Here is a 25,868-nt window from a genome sequence, read left to right as displayed (position 1 = left end):
CTGTTTAGAGTTTTAGAATATTATACTAATTTTATTGTTGCACACTTTGTACACAATGCACACCACCACCTTTCTGCCAGAGAGCTGGCAGAGAGTAGCAGAGAATTTTGCTTGGGCGGATAATTATAAAAAATAGTGATTACAAAAAAAAAATATATATTTTTTTCACTTTTATTTTGTTTCAATATTTTGTTCACTTTTTTGAAGATATGTGGTAATTAGTGCGCTGTTCTTTACAAAATATCAAAAATAAATTGAAGCGAAATGATAGGTAAGTTGTCAAAACCCCCGATTTGTAACGTCACTTATATAGCGTATATTACGAAAATACAAAGTTTACACCTGCATTTGACCACTTTCTAATATTTTGTTCACTTTTTTGAAAATATGTCGTTGTTGGGTACGTTGTCCTCCACAAAATATAAAAAATAAATTGGAACGACATGATAGGTAAGTTGTCAAAACCCCCGATTTGTGACGTCACTTATATAGCGTATATTGCGAAAATACAAAGTTTACACCTGTATTTGACCACTTTCTAATATTTTGTTCACTTTTTTAAAAATATGTCGTGGTTGGGTACGTTGTCCTCCACCAAATATAAAAAAAGAATTGGAGCGACATGCTAGGTAAGTTGCCAAAACCCCCGATTTGTGACGTCACTTATATAGCGTATATTACGAAAACACAAAGTTTACACCTGTATTTGACCACTTTCTAATATTTTGTTCACTTTTTTGAAGGTATGTCGTGGTTGGGTGCGTTGTTCCTTACAAAATATCAAAAATAAATTGAAGCGACTTGATAGGTAAGTTGTCAAAACCCCCGATTTGTGACCCGATTTGTAACCTATTCGGAGGAACACACAACCACATGAAAAAGTTGTCGATAATATAACAATACTGGTAGCCCGCTTTTCTAATGGTATCTAACAACATTCTGCCAGAGAGCAGCAAAGAAAATTGCTCGAGCGGATAATCATAAGATACAGAGAAACCAAATACTTTTAAATCGAAGATTATGGCGATCGTAAAAAAGTTATACAGTCCACCTTTTCTGGGAAACAAATTAAACATTAAACAAAAACATGTTTATCAAGTTCTTAACATTTTGACAATAAAATAAAAGTTACAAAAACTGTTGAAAATCTAACGCAAATGTAAACTTTCGCACTTAAGTAATATACGTTCCATTAATGGACAACCAATGATATATATATAATAAACACTAAATGGCCAACTTCACGAAAATGAACGCTAAAAAAAGTGAGGCCACCCATGTAAATCGAGATCATGCCCAAAAAAGCATTGTAAGGTATACAAAAATGTCCGTTTTTAGCCTGTAAAATTGTTTTTTGTGGATAAAAATCGATAATATTGCAAAAATAAAATATATGTAAATAAAGGTTAAAGTATAAACACTATAAAAGGTTTTATAAACCCTGTTGGTAAAATGTTTAGGGCATGTTAGGATGCAAATTGTTCAACTTTTTAGTTTAGTTGCCTGACTTTAACTGTCAGGCTGATGGTACAAAATCAATCTTTGTATATTACATTATCTGTGGACCGTTCTTCCAAATGTTTAAAAACATCCAAAAAATTCCGGTTTACAATTAATTGATGATGTCCAGTTGTTTAAAGAACTTGGTGCTGGTAGGTATAGAAAAAAGAAAACGTAGATATGTGTAAGCTCTAGGAGAATAAAGGTGAAGGGTAAGGGCGAATTTTTTAATTTTACTGAAATATTGCTTTCCCCTCAATGTGCATTTATTATTTTTAATTCAGATTTTAAAAAAAGCTTGGTAAAACTGATTTCACTTGAAAATTTTTTTGTTATCATGTCCTGTAGGTTTTAATTGATATACTTTTTATTTTTTAACAGTTTTAAACAAGACTTTAATTTTTTGACTTTAAATTTTTGTCTTCTTAATTGTTGTTGCAAAATTTTTAATTTATCTTACATTTTGTTTTTAGGTGATGGAGTTGGAAACTTTTTTAGCTGGAATAGCCTAACTGTGCTCATGATCATTTACATGTTTTATTTTGAAGTGGCCCAATGTTTATTTTTAATTTGTTTTTTTTACCCAGATTTATATTAGTTGTTGCAAATGCTGAGGAATATTAAAAACTGATGAAACAATATTTCTTTTTTGTTGTTAAGACTATTTTATTAAATAGTTGTTAATCTTTCGAAAAGTTATGAAATGAAAACCTTAAACCCTTTAGTGGATCTATTTGTGCAATTATGTGCAGCCCAAGTAACCATTTTAGTAACTTAATTAAATCCGAATGTTAAATAAAAATTGTAATTTCACTTCACTGTTTGTTCTTGCATATGTGAACAAAGTCAGTGGTATGATATACATATTTATCTAGAGTCTAATTACAATACATAAATTCATACTAAATTTATTATATATCATTGTGGACAACATACTGGTGCGCGTTAAAACATTTACCCAATTATTTAAAAACCTGACATTAATTTTTATGCGCCTAAGAAATGCGTGAAAAAGTGTTTTTTTAAATTTCAGACAATTAAATGGCTTGCTGCCTGGAAAGAGTGAAAATAATACCTAATTAAATTTTTTATAAAATTGCATCCAACACGACAATGCAGATGCTTTGTCTTCTGACACTAAACGAATTTTTCAGCGAAAAAAATTCTCGACTTACTGGCGCAAAGTTTTACTGTTTAAGCCAAACAGCAAAGTTATTAGCCTACAATTAACTGACTTTTATATATAAAAAACTGTGTATTGTATAGGACATAGGATAATTCTAACAAAAAGAAACAGCTTCACAATTGATTGTGCCCAAATCTTAAGTTAGTCTAGTCTTACATTTAATGCATGAAAATGCACTTTCAGGGTAAAATTTATTGAAACAATAGTCTAACGCATGTTGTAAGTCATTATAAAACTTGTCCCAGGTTCACATAAAAAAAATGGCCACTAAATAAATAAAAATCACCAATGCAGTTACATAAAGTTGGCTGTGTTTTTTTTTAAACAAATAGCCAATAGCCCACATCTTATTGAAAAAACTATATATTTTAGTAGTGATGAAATACTTTACGAAATCGCCCAAAGCCTTCGAGATGCCATATTAAAAAGCAAAACTATTTTTAAATTTCTCATGACCAGGATCTTTTTTAAAACCATTTTAAAATTTTTTATAGTACAATAATTTTATTTGGTATACCTTTTTTTAGCAACCAAGGGTCCAATATCAAATCCTTTATTTTCAAAAATATGCCTAAAGTTTTTGTTATCGTTAAAATTAGAACAATGCCATTAGGCGGACAAGATGGTTGTGGGATTTGTTGCAAGATTATTTTTGATGGATAGGCGTCTAAACGACGTTATTATACTGTATAAAGTGATCACTAAAACACAAACATAAAATATTGAACAGTAACCGGTTATGGCGATAATTAACTGGTATCGGCACAATGGTATACAAAACACTTCGTCGATTTAAACAACAACTCTTAAATAGTGACAATTTATGTGATAACTTTAATTTCCCTACTTCACACAGAGCGCGTCACATTGGAAAAATAAATACTTTTCCTACATCATCTTTTTTCTATTTATTTATTATTGCTTGCATTAAGTTTTATCGTTGTTGGTTTGTTCTTATTTATAAGTATGGTCACACTTTCTTTTTGCTAGTTAATATTTCCTGATTGTCTTTGTGCAATTTTATGTATATAGTAATGATTTGTTTTAGTAGTAAATAGTTCGTTATAGTATTTGTATTTTTTATATCGGAAGGGGAGGAATATAACAAAATATGCCCGGTATACAGCTTGCTTTGCATCTTAACGTTACTTAAGTGGCGCTAGATAACTTTCCCTATCTTTAGTTAAGCATTGGTACTATTTAGTGTATGTTACATTTTATTATTTTTGTGTGTAGTATCCTGTTTGTAAATTTTAGACTAAATAATTTTTAACAATGTTAGCTAATTTTCTATTGTAAATATTAAAGTATGTTTAATTGGTTATTTTAATAAGGTTTCACTGGAATGAGAAAAAATACGTACAAGTGTTGTCTTAGCATAAGTACAAACCGTTTATAGCGCCTTACTTGAGGGCGCTACAGCTTGAGAGCAGTGAGAATCAAAACCAGGGCCCCATGTATTGAAGACTAGTGTTCTGACCACGACAATATGTAACACCATTATTAAATTTATATTACACAAAATAAAAATATTAAGTTTTAAACCATAATAGTAAATGTACGAACAACAGCGATGTGTTTTGAAACTGAAGATTTTTATGTATAAATATAAATACCGACATTTACCTAAATGCATGAAAAACACGTAGCGTAGCACTGGTGTCTGGTTGTTTTTTGTTTAAATTTTTTAAGTAAAATTACTTATAACTAGATTTATTTGATAAAGAAAATATGGTTCGAAATCATTTGATCATTTTTAAAATTAACCTTTATCGATAAATAAAGTTATGCATAAACATTGGTTAATTAAAAATAATAAGTAAATTACTAAATTAAATATTACGTATTTAATTATTAGACTGAAAATTTATTTAATTATTAAACTTAAATCTTAAGAACATAAACAATTTAAAAGTTTTAAATCTTAAATAAATTTATACATAAACATATTAACTGAACTAATTAATCAAGTATTATGTATACCTTTTTTTAATTATTAGACTAAAAAATTAAATTTTTTTCTTTGTTCTGCGCTTAAATAACAATTCTTAATTTTTATTGAATAAACAAGCATTTAAATATAATAAACATTCAAAAATTAATTTTTTAACTCGTATTTATGTAACTTATATCATATACGATTGACCAAGATTTAAAAAAATATTAACAAATTTTAAATTTTAATAAACAAACACCTATTAATTAGTAATTAGTGATAAAAACTAGAATTTTAATTCAACTTTGAGTTATAAATATCCTAATATATAACTGACCAAAATTTAAAAACCTGATAACGATCCCTAAATTTTAATTAACAAACACCTATTAATTAGTAATTAGTTATAATTCAATTTTAAAAATAGAAGAATCGGAAAACTTTAATATGACAAACAACATACTAAAATTTCAAAACTTTTAAAGTACTAGAACAAAAGTTATTTTGAACCAAAATTCGGACTAGTAAGAATAAAAACAACTAGATTTATTTGATAAATAAAAAATGGTTCGAAATTATTTGATTATTTTTAAAATTATTCTTTATTGGGAATAAATTGATGCATAAACATTACTTAATTAAAAATATTACCTGAACTAATTAAACAAATATTACGTATACTTTTTTTTAATTATTAGACTAAAAAATTAAATATTTTTCATTATTCTGCGCTTTAATAACAACCCCTAATTTTTATTAAATAAACAAGCTATTAAATATGTAAAACATACGAAAAATTAATTTTTTAACTTGTTTTTATTTAACTAATATCATGATATAAAATTGACCAAGATTTAAAAAAATAAAAACAACCTTTAAATTTTAATAAACAAATACCTATTACTTGGTAATTAATGATAAAAATTAAAATTTTAATTCATTTCGGAGTTACCAATATCATAATATTCAATTGACCAAAATTTGAAAACCTAACAACAATCTTTAAATTTCAATAAACAAACACCTATTAATTAGTAATTAGTAATAAAAATTAAATTTTTAATTCATTTTTAAGTTATAAATATCTTAATATATAACTGACCAAAGTTTAAAAACCTGATAACGATCTTTAAATTTTAATAAACAAACACCTATTAATTAGTAATTAGTGATAATTTAATTTTGAAAATAGGAGAATCAGAAAACTTTATTATGACAAACAACATACTAAAATTTCAAAACCTTTAAAGTACTAGAACAAAAGTTATTTTGAACCAAAATTTGGACTAGTAAGAATAAAAACAATAATAATAAATATAATGACAATAACAATATGTTTCGAAATCTAAGATTTCGAACCATAATTATTAAAACAGTTACGCAACAGTATACTTTGGGAACGTGGAATTTGAAGGAATGAAAAATGAAGGAACAGAAAATGAAGGAACCGGAAAATGAAGGAACGGAAAATGATGGAACCGGAAAATAAAGGAACGGAAAATGAAGGAACCGGAAAATGAAGGAACGGAAAATGAAGGAACCGGAAAATGAAGGAACGAAAATTGAAAAAAGGAGAGGCGGAATCTTAAAAAAATAAAACGCGGAAATTCCGTAGATTATTTATTTGTATTTAAGTCAATATTATTTTAGAAATTAACGGGCATTTTATAGAAGAGAGTTAGGGTATACTTGGGTAATAAACATTAACTCATTATCGCTTATCAGTTTTTGAATAAATGACAGTAATCCTAAATAAACAGTCAACGGTATTTCCGCGTTTTAGTATTTAAGATTCCGCCCTCTCCTTTTTTGCTTTCCTTCATTTTCCGTTCCTTCATTTTTCGGTTCCTTCATTTTCTGTTCCTTCATTTTCCGTTTCTTCAAATTCCATTCCCTTATTTTCAGTCGACCCTATACTTTTATTGTCCTACCATAGTGACGTTATAGTTTTTACCGTTATTTTGCTTCTGCTGGCAACTTAAAAAATGTTATTATGACGTTTATAAACAAATAAGTTTCCTTCAGAATTAAACATATACCCCAGCAGGTGTTTATAGCGCATTACTGAAAAGCGTTACAGCATAAGAGCAAGTAGGATCAAACCCAAGACCTAATGTAGTAAAGCCAAGTGTTTTGTTGTATTGTTAATATTGTTGTTGCTTTTAATATAATAACAAAACAAGTAACCTGGTGGTTAATACTACCTAGTTCAGCACAGTTTTAGAATAAAGTTGCTACGCTATTTACTTGTAAAAAAAGGTTTTGCTTATTATTTTTGTAATTTTTTAAACACTTTGCACTTTTTTAAACACGTTATTTGTTAAGTTGCCTATCGCATAACAGTAACCATCATCATTGGTACCGCGAATCCAATCAAGTGTTAACGGGTCGACTGAAAATGAGGGAATGGAAATTGAAGGAACGGAAAATGAAGGAACGGAAAATGAAGGAACCGGAAAATGAAGGAACGGAAAATGAAGGAACCAGAAAATGAAGAAACGGAAATTGAAGGAACCGGAAAATGAAGGAACCGGAAAATGAAGGAAAGCAAAAAAGGAGAGGGCGGAATCTTAAATACTAAAACGCGGAAATACCGTTGACTGTTTATTTAGGATTACTGTCATTTATTCGAGAACTGATAAGCAATAATGAGTTAATTTTTATAACCCCAGCATACCCAAACCTTCTTATGTAAAATTCCCGTTTATTTCTTAAATAATATTGACTTAAATACAAATAAACAGTCAACGGAATTTCCGCGTTTTATTTTTTTATAATTCCGCCTCTCCTTTTTTCACTTTCCTTCAATTTCCGTTCCTTCATTTTCCGATTCCTTCATTTTCCGTTCCTTCATTTTCCGGTTCCTTCATTTTCCGTTTCTTCATTTTCCGGTTCCTTCATTTTCCGTTCTTTCATTTTCCGGTTCCTTCATTTTCCGTTCCTTCAATTTCCGTTCCTTCATTTTCCATTCCCTCAAATTCCGCGTCCCCGTGTTAACCAGAAACTTGCACGTGATGTAAATTGCATTGTGGGACTTTAATGTGTTACAATTTAAAAACATGAATTGGGTAAGCTGTTACTAATATTTTATATGAACTATTTTTTAGTAATAAATTAAAAATTTAAAACTTATATTTTAAAACAATTAAAAATTTTAAAGTTTAAAAGTCTTATTTTAATCTTTATATGTTTGGCAACACTGTAATTATTACAGTTCTTTTTACTCAATAGCCGCGGTTCCCAGCATCGCGTGTAACTGTTCTGTTAAGAAATGTTTAAGAGTTAGTGTTGAATACATTTCTTTAATCTTGGCTAAAAATAAAATTTCTATAGTACAAGTCTGCTTATTAAGAAGCTATAGAACCTTCCACACAAGCGGACTAACTTCCAAATTATTAAATGCTAATCCACTACTTTTAATAATTGGAATTGTTGCGATTCGTTTTTATTGATTTTTACAATCTGACAATCATTACCTACTGACGGGCTTCGCAACTCCACAGCATATCTTTAGAATTCATTTTGTACTCTTATGTTGTAAGTTATCTTTTTTTTTTTTTTTCAGGCTATGTTTTATTTAATAAGTTTAAAACAATTTTAAGATATTTTACTGTCAGTAATAATTAGGAAATAGAAAAAATGTATATTAATAAATTGGTCTGGAAAGCAAGGTGATCTTTGGCGTTTAATTGTGTGTGCAAGGCAGATTTATCCTTGAAATGTGCAAAACAAAACTGCCTTGTCAAAACGTATCTTACATGCACATGCTTACTTTTTTATTGTTTGATTGTTTGCTTCAGTGTCACTTATTGGAAATTCAAACTTAAAAAATGCAGAATTTTCAAATAAATGCATTTTCTATGTTACTTAATAGGTAGGTATAGAAATATTTATATTACTTTAAAGCAAAGTCACTTGTCTATTTGAAAAACTATTGTTGCAAACAATAGGTTTACTGTATATATTTTACAGGCTCTTTTAATAATAGTTACTAGATTTATTTGACAAATAGATGATGGTTCAAATTCTTTTAAACATAATCTAATTATTGACACTGCTAAAATCACTCACTAAGCTTATATTTTGATTGTTTATAAATTTTTTATTACTTTTACAAGTAAACACACTAAGCCAATTTTCAGCATTGATAATATCTTACATTGTGTTTGCGATATATTTAATAATATCAATTATTATTAATTGATTACACTGCATCAATGCAAACTTAACTAGATTCTTATAAAAATTATTTAAGCATCCAAACATGCAAAAACACGCAAGTTTAATTTTTTTTTTACATTGGCAAGGTATTTTTGTTTTTGAATTTTTCGTGTTTGTGGTCATTAGTCCAAAAAAAAATTTAATTAAATTTAGGGGTGCCAAAAAATAGTACAATCTTCGCTGAAATCAGCATTTTTAAGTGCTCTTATTAGGTTTAACTTGACTCTAAATAGTCTTAAATTTAATATTCGCAATAATAGCAGACCACATAAGTCTTTAACTAACATAGGTATAATTGGTACTACAATTTTTATGTAATATAAGGCACCAGACAATCGCTATTTGTTTTGCAATAATGCCAGTTTTAGGCAATCTACAACGTAGGTGCATATTTTAACTTATGGCATCAATAATATAACGAAACTTGGCGACATTTCAAGCATTTGTTATTGCGAGATTTTTTAGATTGCGTAAATAACTATTCATTTTTACGCCAAAAATGCAACATTCTGCAAACATCCTATAGGTGCCACATATATTTGGCACATATTAAAATTATAAATGGAAGTGCATGCACCTCCTTTACCACCAAGATCTACGCCATTGACCATGTTATGATTTAATTATTGATCATTTAACTCAATAAACGATTTAAGCCTTGTTTTACAACAACTATTTAAGTGTCTTATCATCTGCATTTTACCTCATAGCAGTATGGTCGCAAGTTTTAATCTGTCATTGAAATGTACGCTTGTCCTACAACTGCAAGTTTGAAATATTTTTAATCAATGTAAAAAGCAATAGATTTAATGAACATGCTATTATTTTATATATAAAAATTACCAAAAAATCGATAAACGTACTTAAGCAGTCATTTATGATAATTATCAAAATGTGAAAATTTTAATCTACTGACACTTTAAAAAAAGAATTATTGTAGAAACACTTTCATTGTCTAAATAATATGCGTTAAATTATTACCCCCACCCTATTATTCTGAAAAAGGGGGTAATTATTAAATGGATTTTTATGAACCTTTTCATTTTTTTGAAACATAAACTAGTCCTGGCATACCTTAAAATAACAGTTAATATAAAAACACCTTCCTACAATACAAATATGAGAACAACTCTAAGATAACTAAAAATTAAAAACGGCAAAAAAACATGTATATATATATATAAAAATATTCACCAAGCCAATTTTCTAAAACAAAAGACTATCAAAAGAAAGCTTTTATATTTTTCAAGTATATATAAAAAGTTCTTATAATAATTAAAGAGAAACCTGGAAGAGCTTAGGAAAATAATCTTATTTTGCTTTGATTGTGCCTTTTACTGTGTTTTGAAATTTTTTTTGGAGTATATAAATTTAGTAAAAAAGCAATATTTTGTTTAAAACATATCCTAATTTAAATATAATGGCTTACAAACATTCGCATGAAACAAACATATTAACTGTTGAACTTAGAGGTAAAAATTTTTACAATTGTTTATTTTTTTTTAGTTCTGTAAAAGACCTAAAATGGAAAAAGGTTCAATCTCTAAAAATAAGGTAAATCAAATTTAATAAATACGAAAGATTTAATTAGAACAATTATAAGTATTTTTATAGTGGTTCAACAAACATATATAAACGTTTTTTCAACACATTATTTTAAAAGGCAAAGAAGGTGATTCGAAGATATATAAAAAATTCCAAAACTGGCAAACTTATTAAAACGGAAATAATAAAAATTGACAGTAATGGTGAAAAAACTACAACCTCTTTTCCAGCTGGTTCAACCATTCCTGAATTAGATATTATTCAAAGCGCTGGTAATCTTTTTTTGTACTTTTAAATTCTAGGTAATTATAATCATTTCTATATATATTAGGGATGGAACAAAAACTATTTTTTTTTTCTATATCACTTTAAGGTGATAGGTTTTAAATTTTTTTATTGGGTAAGGGTGTGATATTGTGACACGTTTGACCTTTCTGTAAACGCTGGGCTCAAGGGCGAATAGTGTGGCAATGGTGCAGCTCGAACCTGAAATCTTTCGGCCCGTAGTCCACAAAATCAAAACTACAAAGGTGGTGACAATAACTTGCAAACATTGGGGATTAAATGAATAAAACAAAATGTTAATAAAGTAGCAAATATATAATTAAAATTAACAGTCCATTTATCATATACACTTTTAGTTCATTAAAAAAAGTGTAAAGTGGGGATTAATATTTAACAAGTTTGCTTAAGCGTTGAAAACCTGGCGTACATAGGCTTGAAAAGTTGTAACAAAAAGAATTTAAAATTTAAATTTAAATTAAATTTATTCAATTTAATAATTCGAATTAACACTGATTTTAATGTTGTAAGCAGACTTGGGACATATATTTTTTTGCATTTGACCTCTTTGAATATCTTTTAAAAAGTTAACAGTTGTAACATTTTAAATTAAAGTATGCATGTTTTAAAAAAAAATGTTATGCATTAAATTTTACTTTAATCATGTCCCCATATAACATTTCAATTAATAAAAAAATGAACTTAAGTTTTTGCACATTTGCAAAACTAAATCAAAAATTTTCTTCAGTAGTTTAAAATTTTATTGATTAAGTAAACTACCTGGATAAAACAAAATAACTTCAGTGAATTTTTTTTCGAATATTGTAACTTTCTTTTAAAAATACTTGGTGTTTTTTAAAAATGTGGTTATAAAATAAAATAGCTTATATTGTTAACAAAATAAAGTTTAAAAATAAAATATTGAAAGTTAAAATTTTTGCAAAGGATTTTTGTGTAATGGTTTTAAAAAAAATTACAATAAAGTTTTTTGGAAAGGGTTTTGCATAATTTTGTTAAAGCTAAACTGCCTTAGCAATAAAACTTTACTTTACCAATATAATAAAACGTAAAATTGTTAAATTAACAATTGAATAGTAAGTGTTCAATTACTAAATTTTTTTTTTTAATCTTACCCTTTTTTTAAAAAGAAATATGATAACGCACTTTATTAGATTTTTCAATATTTTTTATAAAAAAATAAATTATAATAGTTTTGAAATTAAAGTGTGAGGGGTTTATATGCTAGTTTCTAACAGGTTATATATTAATAAACAAACATATTTTACAATGTATGTATATGTTTTTTTGCTTATTATACTACCTTAAAACAACCTGAACCTGTTCCCTTTTCCTTATTATAGTTGGTTAGTTGTCAAATGTTTCCACATTGGTATTTGGGGGTACTTACTTATTAACAATATTTGCTTTACACTTATTTTGCCTATTAGAATATTTTTATTATAATTTTTTCATTGCTTTAAAGCTATGTTTTTTTAAGTTAATAAACAAATCAGAAATATCACTATTCATTGACAACTATATTTAGCAGGTAGGCGGCTTTCAAAAGACTTCAACATATCTACTGAAAATAAAGATACTAAAGATTCTGCACCAGACTGGTTAATATAGTTTGTTTTAATTAAGCAAAGAACTATTTTTGTAACTCCTTTGTTCATACCTCAATAGTTTTTGCAGTTTAAAACATCTGTTAATATTTTAGTGGGGATATTGGACCTAGTGTACCAGCAAATTTACCAGGATTGGATGACTTGCTTGCTAAAGAGATAGAGCTGAATAAAAATATGAGTAATTTGGTTGAAGAAAAAGCAGAAAAAAAAAATTCTCCAAAGGTTGGTTATTTAAAATCTTCAATATACTTTAAAGTCAAATCATTTTTTTGAATATTTTTGTAAGGGTATTGATGAAAGTTTTGAAAGTGCACTTATAACAATGGCAAAAAAGAAACGACAAAAAGATCCAAAGTTTCGACGTCGAGGTTTAATGGCTAGTACTTTGCGACATGATTATAGTGATGATAACACTGAAAACAGCAATGGTGAGTCAATTAATTAAATTGTTATCTAAAAAAAAACATTAATATTTATATCCAAGTTTATTCTATCTGTTTTTTTTCATATAGCCTACTACTATACCAAATAGTTAACTTTAATATCTTAAACTAAGCTGCTGATAACTTCGCTGATGACACTGATTATCGAAACATTAAAAATGTTGAGGAAAATTTTGAAGAAGAGGATAAAAGGAAAGAAAAACACAGGTTTGATGACAACAGAATTTTTTCAATATCGAAGTGTAAATATCATTGCAGGAGGTTTTATTTAAAATATTTTTTTATAGACGAAGACATGAAAAGAGAAACAAAGATCGTTTAACTCGAAAGGTTGGTTTTTTGCCTCTTGAATACATTTAAAAAATTAATTTAGGTAAAATGTTAGAACTTTTACGATTTTTTGTCTAATAACACCATAAAGGTTTTTCTTAGTTGCAAGAATGTTGTTCTGTTATGTTCAGTGTAACATAATTAGCTGTTTTCTATATTTGTTTATTTTTCAAATCCCAACTTAATGCAGTTCATTGACATACAACAACAACAACTCGTTGAAAAAAAATGATTTTTTAATTTTAGAAAAAAAATATCCATCTTTTTCTGACATCAGTCCCTTATAACTTATAGATTACTTTAAAACTAAAACAATTGATCCATAATTTATTGTTGCTATTTTTAGGCAAATAAAGAGGAAAGTGATGTTCAAGAATATTCTAACAATGAAGAATTACATCCATTAGAGGAGGCTGAACTAGCAAAAAAAATACAAGCTGCTGCTACTCAACAAAAAAGTAAAAAAAAAACTGTTTAACTTTTTGATTTTATCAAAGATAGGTAATTAACTACTACAATATCAAAACAAACCCATATTTGGACTTATTTTTTTACTTAATTTTAAATTAAAAAGCTGATGAGAAAATGGAAACAGAGAAACTTTTATCACCAGAGGATAAAATTTTACAACCTGGTGATGAAAACAAAGTACCAAGTGTGGTCAACAGCAATGATGAAAATGATATAAAAAAAAGAAAAAAGAAAAAACATAAACACAAGAAGAAAAAAAAGGTTTTTAAAAAATGCAGTTAAACATTTATAATGAAAATGTTGAATTTTATTATTGTAATATTAGGTTGATTTTTCATTTGTTTTTTCCAGGAAAAGTTTTAATTTCTGAACTAAAAAGGTAATTTTTGTTTAGAAAACCAAAAAATCAAAGAAAAGAGATGATACTTTAATTGAGAATGTTTCTAATCAAGAAAAATTATCTTTGGAAGAAAAGGGGGAGGATGAAATAGTAAGCGACTTTGAAAACAAAAATACAACAAAAAAATTAAGCAGGTTCAACAATATTCTAATTTTAAAAATTAAGTTGTGTTTTAATTTTAAACAAGAAAAAAATACCTCCAATAAATCTGTAGTTTTATTCTATAAAAATTGTTTGTTAAATATATACTGCGGTAGCCAAGTATTAAGCTATTGCTATTATGTGGTTGTGGATAGAGTTAAATAATTTCTCTGCTACTTAATAATTGCAGTGCTAATGCTTAAAAGTAGTTATTCAGCACTATGGTATTGATATTTTAATATACTGAATTTTGTATATAATTTGTATGGAAGACTAAAATTCTCATAGCATAGGGTTTATTTCTATTAAAAAAAGAAAACACAGAACTCAATATATGCCAACAAAAGTAAAAGCAATATTTTGTTTATGTATCTAATTTATGCTACTGCCAGCAACCTTTTTTAATCTTTTTGCACAACCAAATTAGTGTTGCAACAATTGCACATAAAAAAATTAGAGATAAATGTTACTAATGTTTTTATATAAGTATGTGCAAAAATAGGGTTATCACTCCGCTATTGTTGTTATCAATGCCTTGCGTTAAAATAACTGTTAGTTTAATTGAATTTTATGTTAAGTTATTACCAGTGAATCCATGCGTATTTGTTAATTTCGAATCTATAAAATCTTGGATTCAAACCCCAAATCAATCACAATTCAAAAACAATCTATATATAATTTTTTTTAAAGATTAAACAGCCTTTCAACAATAAGTTTATCTTCCATATCTTCAGCATTCAGTGATTCTTTTGATTTTGCAGAGGTTAATTCATTTGTTGGAGGAGGAAATGACTTTGACAATGTAGGTTTTAAAAAAGTTACAATTGTGATTTTATTGTATACTTTTCGATATTAAAATATTCCAATGCTTGTGAACATTTGTTTAGTATCGTGTGCAAACTTGTACTTATAAAACATTTTATTTTTGGGAAGGCACTTGGTGAATACCAACGATTAAGAGGTATAAGAGGAGGTTTTAGAGGAGGTAGAGGCGGATTTGATCATTTCTTCAGAGGGCGTCCACCATACAGGGGCGGTAGAGGCTGGAGAGGAAGAGGAAATTTCAGAGGAAGGGGTAGAGGATATGGTAACAAAATTTTGATAAAGAAATTAATAATTGGTTTATGTTTATTTTTGTAGTGATAACAAAGAATAAGTAAAAATTTCCTGAAGTTGTAATTTTGTTTCAGATCAATATCAAGGTTTTGATCTCTATGGTATTCCTCCTGCAATTGTGACAGGGCCAGGTAGGGGTGGAACCGTACCATGGAGAGGGAGTGGCATATGGGGCCCTGGTTGGGGTCGAGGCTTTAAAAACTATGAAGAACCAGCTGGAATTGGAATATATGTAGAAGATGACAGCGATGATAGCAAAAAGATAAAAAGTTATTCTTCAAGGTAGAATTTGGTTTTAACACACTAATTCCTATTTGTTTTTTTAATTGCAATTTATAACAGTTATTTTGTATTACAGATCTTACTCTTCTTCGTCTTACTCATCAAGGTCGAGATCTTACAGAAGGAGGAAAAGGCGTCGCCATCGCTCAAGGTCGCGCTCGTATTCTCGCTCTACCTCAAGAAGTTATAGTTCGAGATCATATTCTCGATCTGGTCGCTCATACTCTAGATCAAGTCGATCTTATTCTAGGTCAACTTCAAGGTCTTACTCATCAAGCAGAAGCAGATCATTTAGAAGTTGCTCGCCTGAAAAGTAAGATAAATATTAAAATATTTATGAGCTAAAAAAAATTACCTGTGCAAAGTTTTATTTCATTTTTTTTTTTTAACTGTTCTCTTTATTCTTTGCTTTTTTATTTCTGCAGACTTTTTTTTTCTTCTAAATTTTGAGTACATGGCTTTGAATAATTTTTTTACCTTTTTATTTTACCCTAATTTTGCAAGCTTTGCCAGCAATATGTTTAAAATTTTTCAATCAAGTAAAAAAATAAAATTGAAAGTATGGCAATTTTATGACTACATTATAAGAGTTATTTGTATTTTTTTTAAGTAAGAATTTTTTTTATATTTTTTTTTATTATTACTTGAATGAGACTCATTATTTAATACATAATTTTCTTTATAATAGCACTTTTTTAGAAAAAAAAATAAAAAGTAGTTATTTAAACTTACATTTACTGCATATTATTTGACATTTTTGAAATCCAAAAAGGGATGGAAGTATGAAGAATGTTTATGCTGTCGGAGAAAGGGTTGAAACTAATAAAAATGATGATGATGTTCCGTGGTGGGCGGAATTTGACAAAACTTATGAAGTTCAGAAACAAGTGAAAAAGGTAGTTAGTTGGCTTAAATTGTACAGTGGATTATAAAATATTATTTTAAAAATTATTTTAAGTGTATTTTGAAATTTATGTATGTACAGAGTCAAAATGTGACAAAGATGAAAGATAAGGCAGATAAAGAAGAACCACAGGCTAATTCCAAAAATGGTTTGTATTTTTTTTATTTAAAATAAAAATTTCACAAAAAATATTTGTAATGTATTTAGCAGAGGCCCAAGCTCCATTAAATGTATTTGAACTAACACTTGATGAAATATACACTGTGAGATGTGTTATGGGATTGGTTGATAAAGTAACAGAGCAACAAGATCAAGTGGAAGAAGATGTAAAGGGTTGTCTAAATAATGTGATTAACGAGGTAAATGTTTTTTATAAGTTAATAATAATTTTTTTTTTGACAAGGCAAGAAAATGTTAAATTATTAAGTTATTTTCAGGTTTTATTTGAAGAAGGCAAGCAAAAAATGGTATGTCATGTGTTTTACCTAAAATCATAATTTTTTAAGTTGTATTTTTTAATGCATTGCAATGCATTAAATAAATGTTTTAAAAATAGAATTAAGTCTTATAAAGTTAAACATTTTTTGATAAATTTTAGATACATGAAGTTGAAGTTTGTGTTAGTGATATGCTTGATCAAGTTTGTTCAGATGAAACACCTATAAAAATAACTAAATCAAGTTCAGAAATGTTATCAAAATGGAATAAACCGATGCTTGCAGAAAATAAGTATGCCGAATAAATATGGAGTAAAATACATTTTAAGTTTACTATTTAATTTTTAATAAAATTATTCTTATTTTTTTAATCTTAAAAATTTTTCAAAGACTTTTATTTTGAATAGAATTCTCGAATGCTATGTTAAAGCTTGTAAAATGCGATCAGATGTAGAAAAACAACAAAAAATTGAAGAAAACACAGAAAAGGAACAAAGAAGAAGTGAAAATGAAGAACAAAAAAGTGAAAAAAGGGACAGGCATGGTAGACGAAAAAAAAGAGGGGGAAGGTTTGTTTTAAATTTTAATTTTTTTAACACAGCAGAATTATTAATTTTAAAAAATAATTTCTGTTTAGCCAAAGGAGTAAGAACTGTGGAAAAGATTTTATTTTTTTATTTTTTATATCTATTTTTTAAAATTCAAATAATCTATTATTCTACAGAAGGAGAAGAAGATTTAGTCGAAGTTACAGTCGGTCATCATCTTATTCTTCATCTAATAGTTCAAGAAGGCAACCTCTTGTAAGTTTGACAACTGAACAAGAACAAAGTTTGCACCAAGCTCAACAAATGCTTTTTCTTCAACAAAAACAACTGCAAGCTGCTGGAATTTTACCAGCCCAGTAAGAGCAAAACTCAGAAAAGTTGTTCATGCTTGTATAAATTATTAATTGTTTTTTGGTATGTAACTTAAATAGAAGTAGTTTATGGGTCCCAGTTTAGTATTTATTAAATTCTTTTTTATAAAAAGGTTTTACAATAAATTTTAGACCAATATAAATTTTTTAGTTTAAAAAAAAAAAACGATTTTAAAAATCCTAATTCACGACCCTAGATTATTTTATTCACATTATTTATTAAGAATTTATAATAAAATTTTAAATTTTTCATTTTTTTAGTTTTATTCTCCTTTAACTGAGTAGTGAGCAAATATTTCTTAAAATTTAAATTTTAACCTTTTTTTATGTGAAACCTTACTTTTTCAGCCTAGCTATTCCAACAGTTGCAGGAATCCCCAAACAGATAACTTTAACTAACGTTACAAACGCAGTTGTTCCTGAACCAGAAATACTAAGCAACAGATGGGATAAGGACATGGTATGCGCTAAGTATTGACTTTTTAAATAAATGCTTTTGTGTTGTTTTTTAAATATTTATTGTCATAATTGATCAAAGGCATTCTTTTATTTTAGGATGTGATATTAAAAACAAAGTGCAAAGATGATCTAACAAGAAAGTTAATGCAAAGAATGAAAGAAAAAAAACAACAAGAAGATGAATCTCCAAATTTTATGTCTAGAAAAATGGTAAAATTTTGGTGTTTTTAATTTTTTATTACTCTGAAAGGGCAACACAAAAATCTTTATTTTATTATAAACCTACCTTAGGTTGATGCAATGGGTTCAGAAAAAGTATTTTCTGGAGGAGCAAGTTTAAAAAGTCGAAAGATTGCATTTTCTTCTATTGAAGGAGGAAAGTTGTTTAAAGATGGCACACCAAACCCTTCAAACATTTCAGGTTAATATTTTTCATATTTTTTTATTAAAACTAAACTTCTTTTTAATATAGTGAAGTTTTGGTTTACTTTCTATAATCTTTCAATTTGTTTTATTTAAATAGAAATTTTAAAGTTTTTTAATTGTTGTTAGAGTTTATTGATGGAAAAATTTACTGTAAAAGTGATTTGGATTCTATTACTGCACAATCAGTCAAAGAGTCTGACATAAAAGATGCTGGAAAGTAAGCAAAATTATTTATCATTTTTTTTTAATTTAATTTTTAGGATTTAACAATATATATTTATATAATGTGAAAAAATTAGGAACAAAACACAAGCTGAGAAATTGCATGCTTGGTCTGAGGAACAAAGAATTTTAAAAGAAGAAGTGAAAAAAAAGATGCGAGAAAACATTGAAAAAGCAGAAAGAGCTAAGAAAGAGCAAATTAAAGAGCAGATGTTGGAGCAAGAGAAGCAAAAAGAAATCATGAGAATCAGGGAAGAGGTTTGAATATTTGTTGTGGCTTTAGAAACATTTATTCATTTCAAAATTTTTTTTTTCACCTACTTAAATTTTATAGTTTTAATTTTAACCAAATAAATTGAAAGGTTTTGTTAGTTTATGTATACAACAAAGTATGAATTGTTACAGGTTGTGATTGTGACATGATACTATTTCGAAACAAACTTTTTAGCATTTTTAATGTATATACTTTTTAAAGTTTTAAAAACATGGAATACAAAAGTCATGTATAAATAAAGCTACTTAAAAATATCTCTTTTGATTAAGAATAATGTTTTTTAAAACTAAAATCTCACTTTCGATTTTTTTTATGTTTTAATAGGTTCGTGCACAAATTAAAAGAGAAATTCAAGAAGAAATAGAAAAAGAAAGAAAGCAAGTTCTTGATGATCCTGAAATGAAAAGTCAACTTTTGGAGTTAGAAGCTCTAAAAAAAAGTAAAATTGCAAAGGTTGACGGTAATACTACCATCGTGGATGACAAAACTAAGTTGGACTACTTTACAATAGAGCAAGATAAACATAAAAGGGTATAATGAGTATTTTTTTAATCATCAGTAGAACCTAATAACCCATGCAAATGTAACAAATTCTTATGTTTTTGGGAAAAAAAATTTAATTGTTTTGAAACGAGTACAGTTCAGTTTACTTTGCAAGAAATATTTTTTTAGGACATGAATGTATGGTTAGAAAAACACGGCCGGACTGCAGCTGATATGTCAGTTGATGAAATGAGAAAAATGCAGATGCATTATATGCAACAACTTCAACATTGGGGTCAACAACAACAAAAAGTAATTTTGATATTATTACGTCCCAGCATGAACTTAGTTTACTTTTTTTACATAAATTTTTTTTTGTACTTGTTTTAAACTCTAAAAGCCATTTTTTCACTAGGCATATATGCAATGGTATTGGGCTAATCAACAGCATTATCAACAACACAGTAATGCTTATCAACATAGTTCTTATTATAACCAACAAAAACTCGAGGTAAAAAGAATTATTTTATTTCAATAGATTTTTTTAAATTTTTTTAAACAAAATTTTATTTTATTTAAATTTTTTTAAACGAAATTTTATTTAAATTAAAATTAAAAAAAAAATTTTATAAGACAATCTATTCTAGATGCCACATCCAGATCATGATCAAAAGTTAGCTTCATCTCCTTATTTAAACCAAGGAAATTTAAATTCAAATACTGATTTAAAGTCTGGTATAAAGGATTCAAATATTATGGTATAAATATTTTTGAAAAAAATGTTCGTATAAAGTATATATTTAACAAAACTTTTTTTATTACAGAAATAATTATTAAAATATTGTACCTAATTTTTTTTTTCTTTTTTAAACATTAGTCAATTTTAAACTTATGTTTTTTTGTTAAAATATTTATATCAAAGTATCAGGTTATTAATATAAAAATAACTCACCTAGGGCCAATCTCATACAATGATTAATAAAAGTATGGATGGCCCACCTAGATATTCATCTCAACATCACTCCTACCAACAAAAAAATTATAAGGGTAAATTGTGTTGTAAAACTCTCTAAGTTTAAAAAAATTCTTATTTTTTATTAATTCATCTGTTTTGTTTTTGTATATATGCATATAGGTCATGGTGGCTCCCTTTATTCCCATCAACAGCAAAGCCCCTCAATTCGCTATCATCAGCAACAACAACATTTGGAATATCAAAATAAAGTCAGTTTTAAAAATAAACTGTTAGCTAACATTTTAATCTTTTTTAAATAATTTAGATAGTGTTTTTTATTAAGTTTACGAACATTTTATTAGGGGTTGTCTGTTACATTTGCTGTAAAAATAATGTAGGTCAAGCCTCTTTATCTGTTCTTTAAAAAATTTAAAAACTGATTTTATTAAGATATCTGAAGAAAATCCACATATTAGAGGCCAACATCTCCAACCAACTAAGATGCCAGGCCATATAGAAGATAACATGGTGACCTTTTATTTATTTTTTTTTGGTTTTGCATAATTTTCATCCTTGTTTTTTTCTAAACATAACTTAACAAAAATATTTAAATTTAAAACGGCAATATATTGTTTAGCATTTGTCATCTGATAACCACCAAGGCCACCATGTATACCATGATCCTAATCCAAGAAATAACCAACAACTACAACCAAGAAGCCAAGCACATGTGAGGGCACCCAGCTTTCCCCTCCAGCAACGATTTGATTCTCATAGAATTCCCCAATTGCAGCCACAAGGGCATCCACCTGGCTACCAGAATAGTGCTAAACATCAAACAGTAATAACTTCATCCCCTAGAGGTAAGAACTTTAAATCTGCAAAAAGACATTGATGCAGTAAATCTGCAAAAAGACATTGATGCAGTAAAGCAAATATATTTATTTAGTGGGTGAGCATGATCATCCTCTTCCTCCAGGAGATGGGGAAGCTATGCTTAAACCAACAGGGCTAAGGTAAATAAAAAGTTTTTTGTGTTTTTTATCTAGCAAGTCAATACTGTCCAAACAAGTATCTTTTCTAGAGTGTTTTATACTGAGGTCATGTTAAGCATTCTTCCCATTCCTAAATGTACCTATTTTTTATTCAGTCAACCTGCCCCACCAGGAGTAGAAGAGTTAATGCCACCTGGTGTTGACCCACTTTCTTTTAAGACGCAACATGAGGAAAACGATCCGGTTAAAAATTAATTTATATTTAAATAAGTTTTTTTTGTCATCTATAAATTAACATATTAATAAGTTTTATATCAATTAAATTTTTTTTAAATAACAACAATAACTTAGCCTAAAAAGAAAAAGAAACATCACAAAAAAAGGAAAGAGTTATCTGAGGCCGAAGATGAGGAAATAGAAGATGAAAATAAAAGAAAAGAAATAATGGTAAATATATTTTATTCTGAAAATCGATTTACTGCATTAAAACGGAAATAAAATCTAAACTTGATCTAACTACTTAGTTTAACCAACCAAAAAAACAAAGAGGTGGTTTTAACAAATTGGTTAATTTTCAGTATGACATAATATGAATTGTAATTGAATTTATTATTATATTAGGAACAGTTAGAGGCTCTTCAAACAAAAAATGCAGAGGAAGTAGAAGATGGTGAAGTTAAAACTGACGATGATAATCAACAAAATACCACTGTATAAATTTTTTTTTTTAATTCCATAATTAAATAAAATTTTACTTAAAATCATTTTAAATTAAAGGTTGAGGTAAAGAAAAAGAAAAAGCACAAACATAAGAAAAAAAAGAAAAGAAGAAGAAAACATTCAACTAGTGAAGAGGAAACAACTCAGTAAGTTTAATAATGTAATTTTTTGTATCATTATGTATATTTGATTCTCACATGCGTAAGAATAATATGGGGAGTTTTTTAGTTTTTATATTGAAATACCAATTTCAGTTTAAAATGCTAAAAATACTGGTCATTGCATTTAAAAGTTATCTAACAAGTTAACAACTAACAGAGATGCAATAACTTTAGTTCAACTTCTCCTATAATTTGTTGGTAGTCAGAATACTGTTAAAACGGTAATCTTTTATTACAGACACAGTCAACTAATCCCAGTAGTGACAGATGCAGTTACAGTTAAACCTCATCATGGTCCATCTATTTTTCATGATGAAAGAGGAAATAGTTCGGCTTTGCAGTCTCACGAGCTTATGTTTAACCCACATTCTCAAGGTTAAACCAGTTTTATTGTTAACTTTTTGCTGTCTTTGTTTTTAAACATTTAAACTGTTCTCTATTTAAACTAAGGTTTATTTTGACAGATTCAAGTCAAAGAATTCATCAAAAATCATACAACCAATTTGTTGATCATGGGGCCAATTTTAAGTCGCATAATGCACCCCAACCCCATGCACTGGGTCCTTCAGGGTTTAATCACTATATGGGGCCTAGTGGGGATCACTCTCAAAGTTACCCAGCCAGGCAAGAAACCCAGCCTTTTTTGCCTCCAAACATGCCTGATGATCCCATTGAGCTTGAAGCCTGGGCAGGAAAAATAGATAACCAGTTTCACGATGATCCTTTGTTGGTTCCGCATTCTGCTGGGCCTGTAATGGAGCAAAGGTTTAAAGATAACTCAGGGCAACCTTTCCCACCTTTAAGAGATGTTCAGTTTCAAGATAAACCTGGGAATATGGGAAATAGTCCCAGAGATTTTCAAAGAAGAGGTAGTTAGTTTTATATGAATAGCAAATATTTTTTTTTTAATAAATAAAATCTGGGAAATTTTTAAATTGATGTTAGTTGCAACAAAATTTAATATTTTAAAAGTTTTTTTTTAATTTAAAAGTTGCAAAAATTTAAATTTAATATTCTGTGTAGGTTAATTTTATAGCACATTAATTTTATAACACATATGTTATTGTAAAAAATTATCTGATTTAATTTGCTTGCCTAAGGACCAGAGCTTCCAAGAATGCACCATCCAGATGGAAGGCTTGTTGTGAGGGAAAGAAAGGGGGTTTGTGTACATTATTTTTTATTAATAACAATTTTACTTTTTAACAAAACTAATATTGTGCTTTTAGCAAAATGTTCTCTATAAAGTAAAAACTTGCTTAATTTAGTCTTTCCATTTATTTTTTTAGGGCTATTAAAATATTTTAAATGTTTTTACAGAGACCAGGGTTGCGTAGAAAGAGAAGACGAATTCAACCAAGAAATTATCATGATTGGGATCAACCTCCTAATGATGGATTGGTAAGATAAAAATACATAAATATAAGATATATTTCTTTTAGTATTAACATGAATAAAACAATCTATATTTTGTGGTGTGTATATTACTGTTTACAAAATTTGTAAAACTTTTGGGCAAATTTCAAGTATGTACACCCAATGAATATGTAAAAATTTTTTTTAAGAAGTGTTTACTGTTTTTTAAAGGTTTATTACTACAGTGGTAGTGAGAGTTCAGGGTGGGGTTCTGACACAGGTTTTGATGACATGTTGGCTAAAAAACAACGCGAAACTGGAGCTTCACAACCGATGCATGTTACAAATACAAGGTATAAATAAGTGCTAATTATAAAAAAAAAGGTTTTTAAGTTTGATATTATTAACTGTTTTTTTTTGGTTAATTTATGTTTTTTGTATCATTTAATGTTCAATGGGAAATTTTTTAACCTTATATTATTTTTAAAATTTTTTGCAAGGTTAATGCAGGTTTTTAAAAAATATTTTTTAATTAAAAGAAGGGGGTCGCCTGCCGCATCCAGGCCTGATGGTTATCATCTTGGCATGGGAGAACCTCAAGGAATTCCTGTAATCGGGGGTTCACAGCCCCAACCCATTCCCTCACTTGCTAATCGTGTAGATTTACACTTAGATCGTGGTTCTATAGGAAGACGACAATTTGTACCATCTAATCAGGCCTTACCCTTATTTCGTGAAGACAGGTATAATTTGCCTTCTGATTTAGCTCCAATAAATCCCAATTATAACCATCCCTCAAGGATGTTGCCACATGAATTGGGTCATCATCCAGGCGGTCAGTTTCGACATGACTCCAGCGATCCAATGCATAGAAGACCGTATGGAATGTAAAAAAGCCTTTGTTATTACTGTAAATTATTTTAAAGCTGCCATGGTAAGAAGTGAACATTTTTGAAATTAGGTTTCACCCTTTTTCCTGTGTCTTTGTTTAATTGTGGTTCTGCCTGCCAACGTTATCGTGTTTATTGGCTTGCTATGTAATAAACACTTTTAGTGCTGTAATTTCAATACACTTGTAAGTGATGGATTAATTATGAACTTGCAGTTAATAAAATTTAAACGGGCTTGTATTTTTCGCTCAAGATTTTGTGGAGTGTTAGACATAACGGGAAAAATATTGAATTAACATAACAATAAAATATGAAATCGTTTTTATATTACAAAAACATTTGACTGCTGCAAAAGTAAGTTATAAACAACGTCATATAGTAAAGCCACGTGTTCTAATCACTACACCACGCCGATAATTAAATCAAATAAGCGTTTCCAATATGGTAAAATACTGTAACAAATCCGCTATTTAATTGTCCACCGCGTTATTGCAGAATAATTTAACTTTAAAACTTAAAAGTTATTCTTTCCCCTCTTTGTTTTTTTTTACGATTTTAGTTATGCATTAGCAATTGACCGAAATAACTCAGATTTTAGTCTTTAAAATTTCATTTTAACAAATATTAATTTAAGACCATACTCTACAATCTTGGGCAAAAAACGTCTATTGTTACGGGAACCCTGTGAGAACCCGGTCACACAGTATATGATGACGAAGACCATTTTTGATAAATATCAAATTATAGATAAGTTAAGGTATAATGAAGTTATTCAAACTCGGGCATGACGATTAGGATCAATTTGACAAGTAGTATCTAAAGCAATATTTTGTCAATCAATATAAAAATTTTAAGATTTAGGCAATTAAAACAATTAACGATGTTAAAGAATATGAGGCTTAAAAATAGAAAACTTACACAGTTATGTTTCACATGCCCAAAGCGAAGAAATGATTGGCATGGCGCGTTTTTTTTATATTAAAAATTTTCCCAGTGACGTTTTTTTATTATTCTAAAACAGAAATGCGAAAAAACTTTTGGGTTTAATAGCTAGCTAGCTACTGCTGCCGATAATCTTTTTTTTGTATATATCTTTATCCTTGATGTGGGTCATCAGTTACTCCGACCCAGTCTCAAGTTGCCTTTAGCAGTTTGGAATATTATAGATTATAATTGCCCTGTAATT

The 25,868-nt window shown here is 28.1% G+C and overlaps 1 protein-coding gene across 1 annotated transcript; it reads left to right on the top strand.

The window, feature by feature from the left end:
• Positions 1-7,867: 7,867 nt before the first annotated feature.
• On the top strand, positions 7,868-24,916 carry LOC145754588 (uncharacterized). Its single transcript, XM_082570667.1, has 46 exons — positions 7,868-8,159; positions 10,350-10,397; positions 10,507-10,660; positions 12,217-12,289; positions 12,391-12,520; positions 12,585-12,726; positions 12,855-12,948; positions 13,029-13,071; positions 13,418-13,529; positions 13,646-13,803; positions 13,937-14,076; positions 14,774-14,885; positions 15,017-15,170; positions 15,274-15,481; positions 15,558-15,794; positions 16,254-16,377; positions 16,467-16,533; positions 16,593-16,744; positions 16,823-16,852; positions 16,984-17,114; positions 17,230-17,391; positions 17,547-17,726; positions 18,090-18,201; positions 18,297-18,410; positions 18,492-18,621; positions 18,753-18,843; positions 18,926-19,106; positions 19,447-19,653; positions 19,795-19,917; positions 20,021-20,116; positions 20,253-20,363; positions 20,562-20,652; positions 20,741-20,829; positions 21,011-21,088; positions 21,198-21,423; positions 21,510-21,576; positions 21,711-21,798; positions 21,907-22,002; positions 22,177-22,266; positions 22,333-22,421; positions 22,675-22,811; positions 22,901-23,305; positions 23,537-23,598; positions 23,757-23,837; positions 24,024-24,145; positions 24,332-24,916. Exons 2-46 carry the CDS (start codon positions 10,368-10,370, stop codon positions 24,681-24,683), a joined length of 5,871 nt encoding a protein of 1,956 aa, XP_082426793.1. The 5' UTR covers positions 7,868-8,159; positions 10,350-10,367; the 3' UTR covers positions 24,684-24,916.
• Positions 24,917-25,868: the final 952 nt, after the last annotated feature.

This window comes from Corella eumyota, chromosome 1 (assembly GCF_963082875.1).
Source record: "Corella eumyota chromosome 1, kaCorEumy4.1, whole genome shotgun sequence".
Lineage (NCBI taxonomy): Eukaryota > Metazoa > Chordata > Ascidiacea > Phlebobranchia > Corellidae > Corella > Corella eumyota.
Note: the sequence above shows the minus strand (reverse complement) of the source record. Positions and strands in the feature narration are given on the sequence as shown.

Bases quoted from the DNA above. Each gene is read 5' to 3' on its own strand.
- LOC145754588 (XM_082570667.1), top strand. From the start codon at position 10,368: ATGGAAAAAGGTTCAATCTCTAAAAATAAG. The intron at 19,654-19,794 runs GTATAATGAGTA...ATATTTTTTTAG, and splicing joins AGCAAGATAAACATAAAAGG to GACATGAATGTATGGTTAGA. The intron at 19,918-20,020 runs GTAATTTTGATA...TTTTTTCACTAG, and splicing joins GGGGTCAACAACAACAAAAA to GCATATATGCAATGGTATTG.